At 43.2% G+C, this 9,777-nt stretch overlaps 1 protein-coding gene across 1 annotated transcript; it reads left to right on the top strand.

The window, feature by feature from the left end:
• The first annotated feature begins 736 nt into the window (after positions 1–736).
• Positions 737–2,815, top strand: HILPDA (hypoxia inducible lipid droplet associated). Its single transcript, XM_036863944.1, is given in 3 exon segments — positions 737–922; positions 1,761–1,976; positions 1,979–2,815. Coding segments are annotated over 2 exon segments (189 nt in total). The 5' UTR covers positions 737–922; positions 1,761–1,828; the 3' UTR covers positions 2,020–2,815.
• Positions 2,816–9,777: the final 6,962 nt, after the last annotated feature.

The raw sequence follows: 9,777 nt of genomic DNA, 5'->3' as shown, positions 1-9,777 counted from the left end.
CTAGCTCTTTGGTTCAATCGCAAAGCATCCTCAAACTTCATTTAGTGTCCACATTTTAGACGAGGAAACTGAGACTCAGTGCGTGCAAACAGACTCACTCAGCCACATGTAATTAAGCGCAGGCACCAGGGCCAGGTGAGTAATTCACATTTTCTTAATGTGACAAACTCATAGAAAACGGAATTTATGTCGTAAAAAGGTCTCACCATTCCAGAGATATCAGTGGCAAATTAAACCTCAGGACTTGGAGGCTGAGGAGGTGGCGTCTGGAATCCTCGTACCTCTAGGAAGTGAAACAAAATCGGCTTTTCAGTCCCTGGAATGGAGAAAACTGGGAGCAGAGGGTGGGGTGGAGGTCTGAGGCCCTCTGACAATCTGTGCTTTGTTGAACTCTCCGGTGAAGAACCCATCCCCCGCCGCCCGGATTTCATCCCATACAATATGCGGGCCCTTGGATTGGGGCGTCTCAGGTGTATTTTCCACCGACTTGGTATGAGGGAAAAATGACCTTTCTGATTCCTTCAAAAGTTTCCTGCAGCAAGAAAAGACAGTCGAAGTTAACCCACACGTCTAGTCCCATTGCCCACCTCAATGACTCAGAGCCGCAGGACGTATGTTCTTCGAAACAGCCCAGACCACAAGCGCAAAGAACCGCCCCGGACCCCAGACCGCCCCCGCCTAGGGGCGGGGCGGCGGTCTTGCGTGAGTCAGGGCTCCAGTGCGCGTGCGCGGGCTTCGGGCCGTACCGCGGCTATAAGTGCGTGGTGTGCGTCCTGTTCCGCGCTTTGCTGCCGGCTGAGCTTTTGTCTTCGGAGGGGCGTTTGGGTTGTCGTCTCGCGCTGCTGGTTGGCCGACTTTCCTTCCGACTCCGCACTACCAGATATTACAGCGAGCGGGCCACTCACGGCCCTTCCTCCTGGAGGTGAGCGGCCCTGTGGGCTTCCCGGCTGCCCGCCCCCATCCCCTAGGCTGCTTGCGCCGCGCGCCGCCTGGCAATCCCCGCCTGGGACTACGCTGCCGGGAGCGTCCCGCCTCGCTTCGCCGCCACCCGGGGCCCCACTCAGCCTCCCAGCCCTGCTTTCTCGCTAGCGTTGGGTTAGGACCCCATGCCGTGCCCTCCCAGAGCACCCTTAGCATCTCCTTACTGTCACAGCCCTTGGCGGGTTGTTGTAGTAACCGCCTGTTTTCTTGCCTGTCGCCCCTGGACTGTTAGGCGCATGAGGGCCGGGTTCGTGTCTGCAGGGCCTCCTCCGGTGGCCTTAGTACCTTCCAAGGTGCCTCACACGTAGTGGGTATTCAAGGTGTGCTTGTTAAGTAGGTGAACTTGATAGATTTGACTCCCTTAGAACTATTTTGACTTTCAAAAAGTTTATGGTTAACTCGAACCTGACTGAGGCGTGAGGGAGACTTCGAGGCAGGTTGCTTTTGCTTTCTCAAGGGCGTCTTCTTATATTCCCACCTCCGCCCGCCCTCACCCAAAAGGACTGGGTTTTTACTTCAGGAAGGAAGGTCCCTGGACTGTGGAACAGGGATTGTGCATACCCTACAGGGGAAGTAAAAGTTTTAAGGAATGCTCTTGAATTAGTCCAAGAAGCTAGACTAGTTCTCCAGCCATGGAGTTTACAGTGTAAATATACTTGGAGATTCTGCTGTGGTCCTTGTCCCCCTGGCTGGCTGAGCCTCCTGCTTAGCTCCAGGGTCAAGGTCAGAGGCACGCATATCCCAAAAGGCTGGAGATTAACCTCGCTCTCTTTCCTCAGGATCCAGAGGCCTTCCAGAAGCAGAAGGCAGCTCTACTGCTCTACAAAGGAGTGGGATCCTTTGAGCCATGAAGCATATGCTGAACCTCTATCTCTTAGGTGTGGTGCTGACCCTGCTCTCCATCTTCGTTAGACTGATGGAGTCCCTGGGGGGCTTACTGGAGAGCCCATCTCCTGGGAGCTCCTGGACCACCAGAGGTCAACTAGCCAACACAGAGTCCCCAGGGGCCTTCCAGACCATCCATCCGGAGGGGTGTGATAAGACCTCCCTCCACCGGCTGTAACCTTGGAACACTGGCCTAAATACGTCCAGCTGTACCAGTTCCTGGGTAGGCAAGCTCAGCATCAGTGTTATCAGAGAACTAACTGTCACTAGGCCCTTGAAGGGCCTCTCCACCTGCATACTCCTTGCTCTGGAAAAAGCCTGTTTAATACACAGATATGAGTGGGTCGCCTGTGGCTGTGGAATGGAGTGATCTCACTCTTCTCCCCAGTCCACCATATGCTTTGCTGTCCTTGGCAGCATGGCTCTGTCTTCTCTTAGATGGGGACTTGTGCTGCAACTTCCGCTGTTGGGAGATCGTGTTATTTTCAACCCTACTTTCTAAGCATCTGCCAAGAGTTCCTTTGTGCTTGGGTGTCTTATGGTCAGTTTATTTGGTGTTAAGTTTCTCTTCCATGAGAGCTCCTCTGTGTGCGGATAACAGTTGAAGAGGTTTGTGGGTTGGCTATAGGAAGGGGAAGGTGGAGTATTCTATGTCCCATTCTCATTGTTTTACATTTTTAAGTCACTCCTCCAACATAGCATGTATGTGTGTGTGTATTGGTCTGAAGAGGGCAGTGGGATGACAGCATCTGCTCAGGACATGGGCATTTTGGCCACCGTGTGGCTTAAATAAATTTTTCTAATGAAATAAAGTTGAATGTATATTTCTACAATGTGTCTTGTTGACTTCTGCCCTTGAAATCAGTGGTAGGGAAGGGTCTTAATTCGCAGATCTGAGGTTTCACATCTTAAAACTTTGGAGCAGGAAAGTACATAAAATGCTTTGTTTAAAATAAAAAGTAGGGATTTCCCTGGGTGGTCCAGTGGTTAAGGCTCTGTGCTCCCAGTGCAGGCATCGTGGGTTTGATCCCTGGTCGGGGAACTAAGATCCCACATGCTGCATGGTGTGGCCAAAAAAACCAAAAAACCAAACCAAACAAAAAAATATAAGGTAAATAAACCTCTGAACTTGGAGGCAGGCGTGCTTGGGTCTGCCCTGTATTAACCAGTTTTCTGAGCCTAGGCCAAGGCCATTATAGTTCTCTCTTGACTCTGTCCATATCTAAAGAAAAAGAAAAATGATCATTTCTTCCAGCCCCTCACCTTCAGTCTCTGGAAAAAAGAAGACTATCAGTCCAGTAGGCTATGGCTTTTTTGTCCATATTCTTATCCACCAGAATGATTACTCAGTTCCGATTGTTCTCCAGGTCAGCTGGTGAAATGTCTGGACCTCACAGATGATTGTTTCTGCTCTCCCAGACCTAGCAACTTGGCCTTTCCATAAAATTGGAGGTCTTTTTTTTTTTTATTCTTCAATTCACCCCTCCTCCATCCCCACCCCATGTTGAAGCACATTCCCTCCTCTGCCTATGGTAATTTACACACTCGTGTTGGTGTACACATCATTTTGTTTACGGTGAGTTTGATTTACTTTTGCCAAAGGGTAAGAATGGTGCATGGTGTCCTCTGCTAAGTCAGTTTTACTTCCTGAGTGTTCTTAAGCTTAAGTGCCACTACCTTAGAAACCAGTGGTTTGGGCATGACTTTTATTTATTGCACTATGGTAGTCATTAGTGCTGTTTACATATATTTCCAGCTTCCCACCTTCTGGGCACATGGTAAGATTGTACTCCCTGGTCTTGTTTTTTTTTTTTTGTACTCCCTGGTCTTTTGTGGTTGGCTGGGCTTACGTGACTTGTGTTGGTAACAGAGTACTCTCAAAAATATAGTTGGCTTTTTATCTCTGATTTCAGGCAGTGTCATGTGCCAGTAGCTGCCCTTTTCTAGACATATTTCTTAAATTTGATGTCTTTTCTCATTCTCATGCCTCCCCAATTACTTTGGGGCATTTTGATCTTTCAGTTGGAGAGCTGCACCTGAAGTCTCTTCCCCAAGCAGTTTAGCTTAATTGAAATGGTTTACTGGGTGCCACAGCCTTCGTGAGTCTTGGCTCTAAAACAATTTAAACTACTCAGAGGTTTTAACAAAGATATGATGGCCATACCGTTGTTTTGATCTTTCTTATGAGTAGGGTAAGCAACTGTCCCTGTGCCTGGCAGGGTTGCAGGACTTTCAGTGTTAAAACTCGGACAGTTCTGGGCAAACCAGGACGGTTGGTCACCCTCCCTGCAAAGCTGAGTTTGAATTGTCACTGGAGTTTGAATTGTCATTTGAGTGACTTCCAAACATTTCTCCATTTTATCTATTCCCACTTAGGGATGAGAAGCAGTTGCTTCTGTGAACGCGTATGATTTCCGTAGTCTCTCTGGATCCCTATGCCTACTTGCAAGCTGGCCAGTTCTCTTCTGAACTCATCCTGCAGTGCTTTGTCAATGCAACCAATTGTATACAATTCCTGCTGCTAAAATTCTGTTCTCTGACGCTTTCTCCTAGTTTATTAGGTAGATTATTAAAGTATGACTTGTAAGTTACTGCAGGCAACAGTTTCACCAAATACTTTGCTACTATATGACATGGGTTGCCATCCTTCCAGCCTCCAATAAGATTTCTTTGCTGCCCTCCACATGTTATTGTCATACATATTAGGGTTTTTTGTTTTTGTTTTTGTTTTTTTGTAGTATGCAACACCCCCCTCTAGATTCCAATCTCCGTATCAGTCAGGACAAATTAGGTTATGCTGCAACAACAACCCTAAAATCTTCGCAGCTTCAAACAGAACAATTGCCTAAGGATGCCCTCCCAAGAAGCAGAATTGGGGGCTAGTCAAGAAATATTCCCTTCCCTCAGGGTAAGGGGGTCTCATCACATCTGCAGAGTGGGACATCACAATCACTAGGCTGCTGTGTCTCCCACTTGTCCCCTCTCTCCTTACTGCATTTATCCTGTCCCTGTTCCACCAGTGTCTATTAGGTGTGTGGCACGTGGCTTGTCTTTATAGTTCTCTAGCTCACGCCACATCTGAAACTGGTATAGGAACTACTGTGCATCACTCAGAGTCTTTAATTTGAACTTGACGTTGTGACTATAGGGAACTCTTGGGTTGTTTCCTTTGGTGGGGGGGAACATATAGTTAATATATTCCACCTGCCGAGGAATAGTGAGCTGGGAGATAATACTGACTAGAAGGGTCATTCGTAGTCCTCATTAATGTTCCCCAAATATTTCTGCCCTTGTCTTCCAAGCACATGATAGAATTGTACTTCCTGACATCCTTGTGGTTGGATGGGGCCATGTAATTAGTTCCAGCCAATAAGCTGTGAGTAGAAGTGACTTGTGTCAGTTCTAGGTTGGAGCATTTAAGCACAGGTTCAAAAACCTCAAAAGCCCTCTTTTTCCTTCTGCCACAGTGACCAGCAATGCTCCAAATGGAACTGTTCTATTAGTGTAGGCCCTGGAGTGAGGATGCCATGGAGTAGAGCTCTCAACTGGTTCCTGATGAACATGTAGTGGATGTGAGAAAAAAACCTTTGTTGTCTTAAGCTACTGTGACGTAGGGTTTTTTGCTAACTTTGCCTATCCTGACTGATACATTGCTTACAGCCCCTACTGGGTGCCAGGCATTGACTAAGATCTCATCACTACCTAAGATAACATACACAAGATGAAAGGGGGGATGCATGTAAACAAATAATATTTCATGGTTTTATTATAGAATAATGTGTATAGGACAGTGGCTACGTAAAGTTATTTACGGCAGGAGATGGATGTTAAGGAAAAGCTTCTTAGAGGATCTGAATTTTATTTTACTTTATTTTTAATTTTTTTTATTTTGGCTGAACCATGTGGCTTGCAGGATTTTAGTTCCCTGACCAGGGATTGAATCTGGCCCACGGCAGTGAAAGCGCCGAGTCCCAACCACTGGACTGCCAGGGAATTCCCAGAGGATCTGAATTTTAAAAAATGAATAAGCTATCAAGTTAGGAAAAAGTTTCCCAGTAGAGCAAACAATGTGAGGAAGGGCATGGAGATGAAACTAAGCACAACATATTTAGAAAACTGCATGTATTTAAATATTTAAAAATATATATTAATTATTAGCTTGAAACCTTAACTCTAGTGCTATCTCGTGGAATGGAAGGAAAGGAAGGAAATACTTCAAGTGTATGCTGTGTGATGCTTTCTGGGTTTGAAGGGCTGCACTCCTAAAGCTTAAGGTAGGTATCAGAAGATTAAGGACTGGAAGATATGATCTAGTTTAGCACTGTCCAGTAAAGATATAATGCAAGCCACATATATTATTTAAAATTGTCTAGTGGTCGTCACATTGAAAAGAAAAATAGGAAAAGGTATTTTAAACAAATTATAGTTAACCCAATATATTAAAAATATTTCAATATGTAATCAACATAAGTTATTAATGAGATGTCTTACATTCTTTTATTTTTGTACTAAGTGTATATTTGTACTGGTGAGTATTTTATACTTACAACACTTCTGCCTTTGGATTAGCCACATTTCAAGTGCTCAGTAATCACATGTGGCTAGTGGCTAGTGTATTGGACGGCGTCTTTTCATTTTACTACAGAGGAAACAGAAGGAAACTAAATGATTTAGGCAATATCACTGAATTAATTGGTGGTCTATTTCCAGTATGCAGCTCTTTTGTCTACAGCATGATTTTTTTTTTCTTTTTCAAGGATTCCTCAAAATTCAGTACAGCAAAATATGTCAACAATGAGCTTTTTCACCCCTGAGGTAATTCTTATGTGGGCACATGTGAGATTTTGTTTCTAAGCAAACTTCCTGTAACAAAATTAAAATTATAAAATGGCTATAACTTACGATGTTTATTTTACATGCTGCTTTGCTCATAGAATATCAGTAATGCCAACAAACTTGATTTGCTTTACATGGCAAACATATACCAACTTAACTCATAATTCATCACTTGAGTGCTGTCTTTATTACTGTTTCTTTTTGTTTTTATTACCCTTTTCTCCTAGACCTTGTCTATACACATCAGGCACATCTACATTGTAAAAATATGAGGTCAATTTGGACTCCTTTTCCCCTTTTGCTTAATATGAAATGCAGAATTAAATAATTGATAAAAACAGGTAGTTTTATGTAATCTGAGGAATTCTAAATTGGAGAATATTATATTCATAAGACTCATTAGAATTAGAATATTTATGTAAGAAGGGGTAGGAAAAGTTAAATGTACTATATTGGCATAAATATGTAGAAACATTGTCTAAAAGGATAAACTAGAGATGACAACAATGCCTTCATTTTGGGAGAAAGATGGGAACTGAGCCAATGACAGGTGGGAAGGAGACTCTTCGTCTCCCTTTTGATACTATTTGACGTTTGTATGTGTGAATGTGTTACTTGTTCAAAATTTTATTTTTAAAAATGCCTATAATCAATCTTTTCCTTTTATAATGTCTATTTTTAAAAGCCTTCTGGACTTTTTTTAAATAAATTTATTTATTCAATTTATTTTTGGCTGCGTTGGGTCTTTGTTGCTGCACGTGGGCTTTCTCTAGTTGCGGTGAGCGGGGGCTACTCTTCGTTGTGGTGCACGTGCTTCTCATTGCGGTGGCTTCTCGTTGCGGAGTACACGCTCTAGTTGTGTGGGCTTCAGTAGTTGTGGCACGCGGGCTCAGTAGTTGTGGCTTGTGGGCTCTAGAACGCAGGCTCAGTAGTTGTGGCGCATGGGCTTAGTGGCTCTGCGACATGTGGGATCTTCCCGGACGAGGGTTCGAACCCCTGACCCCTGCATTGGCAGGCGGATTCTTAAGCACTGCGCCACCAGGGAAGTCCCAGCCTTCTGGAATTTCGATTGGTATTTTATTGAATCTACAGATCAATTTGGGGTGAATTGTCATCCTAATATTGAATCTTCCAGTTCATGAACATGATATATCTCTCCTTCTGTGGTGTCGATAAGGAATTTTGTGTCTATGTTCACAAGTAATGCTGGTCTGAGGTCTGTTGCTTTCTTTTCTTGCATTGTCTTTATCTGGTTTTGGTAATGCTGGATTCATAAAACAAGTTGAGAACTATTTCCTACTCTGTTTCCTGAGTTTGTGTTACATTGACATTATTCCTTAAATGTTTGATAGGCTCCTCCAGTGAAGCCGTGTGGGCCTAGAGTTTTATTTGTGGTGCGATAACAAATTCAGTATCTTTGATGGATGCATATATTTGATTTTTCCTAAATCAGTTTTTTAAAAGTCAGTCAAAGGAGCTTCCCTGGTGGCGCAGTGGTTAAGAATCCGCCCTGCCAATGCAGGGGACACAGGTTCGAGCCCTGGTCCGGGAAGATCCCACATGCTGCGGAGCAACTAAGCCCGTGTTCCACAACTGCTGAGCCTGCGCTCTAGAGCCCATGAGTCACAACTACTGAGCCCACGCGCCGCATCTACTGAAGCCCACACACTCTGGAGCCCGTGCTCTGCAACAACAGAAGCCACCGCAATGAGAAGCCCGTGCACTGCAACGAAGAGTAGCCCCCGCTCGCCGCAACTAGAGAAAGCCCGCGTGCAGCAACAAAGACCCAATGCAGGCAAAAAATAATAAATAAATAAAAGTCAAAGTTTTTTCTAAGTCAGTTTTAGTAATTTCTATGTGATGCCATTTGTATAGCACATCTAAGTTGCCGAATTTATTGGCATTAAGTTGTTAAAACTATTTCCTTATTATACTTTTAAAATCTCCAAGCTCTGTAGTGATGTCTCCTCTTTCCTGGATTGGCAATTTGTGTTTTCTCTCTTTATTTTAGATCCCGCTAGCTACAGGTTTCTCAATTTCTATAAATTTTATTGCTCTTTAAAAAAATTTTAAATTTTGGTTTCATTGATTTTTCTCTGTCCATTTTCTATTTCATCGATTTCTTTTTATTATTTACTTCATTCTATTTAATTTAATTTGTTCTTTTTTCTAGCTTTTTTAGATGGAGCTTAAATAATCAATTTTTGGACTTCTGCTATGAGCATATAAAGCTATAATTTTCCCTCTAAGCACTGCTTTAGTTGCATCTCAAAATTTTTGATATATTGTGTTTTCATTTTATAAAAAATATTTTATAATTTCCCTTGTGATTTTTTCTTTGATGATGGGTTATTTAGATATGTTGTTTAATTTGCACATAACTTGACATTTTCCAAATATTTTTCTTTTATTGATTTCCAATTTAATTCCATTGTAAGAAAACATACCCCCTGTAATTTTAATTATTTAAAATTTATCGAAACTTGTTTTATGGCTCAGCGTATGGTATACCTTGGTGAATTTTTTAAAATAAATTTATTTATTTTTATTTATTTTATTTTTGGCTGCGTTGGGTCTTTATTGTTGCATGCGGGCTTTCTCTAATTGTGGCGAGCGGGGGCTACTCTTCATTGTGGTTCACGGGCTTCTCATTGTGGTGGCTTCTCTTGTTGCAGAGAACAGGCTCTAGGCACGCAGGCTTCAGTAGTTGTGGCGTGTGGGCTCAGTAGTTGTGGCTCACGGGCTCTAGAACGCAGGCTCAGTAGTTATGGTGCACGGGCTTAGTTGCTCTGTGGCATGTGGGATCTTCCCGGACCAGGGATCGAACCCATGTCCCCTGCATTGGCAGGCAGATTCTTAACCACTGTGCCACCAGGGAAGTCCCTTGGTGAATGCTTAATGTGCACTTGAAAAGAATGTGGATTCTGCTATTGTTGAGTGAAGTGTTCTCTAAGTATCAATTAAATAAAGTTAGGTAATAGTTATTCAAGTCTTCTGTATTCTTTTTTTTTTTTTATGTAATGTCTGAAACATTTATATTAACATATTTCCATACAAATAACCCAATGAAAGTTT

The sequence above is a fragment of the Balaenoptera musculus genome, chromosome 9 (assembly GCF_009873245.2).
Source record: "Balaenoptera musculus isolate JJ_BM4_2016_0621 chromosome 9, mBalMus1.pri.v3, whole genome shotgun sequence".
NCBI lineage: Eukaryota > Metazoa > Chordata > Mammalia > Artiodactyla > Balaenopteridae > Balaenoptera > Balaenoptera musculus.
This window is presented reverse-complemented; position numbering and strand designations above follow the sequence as displayed.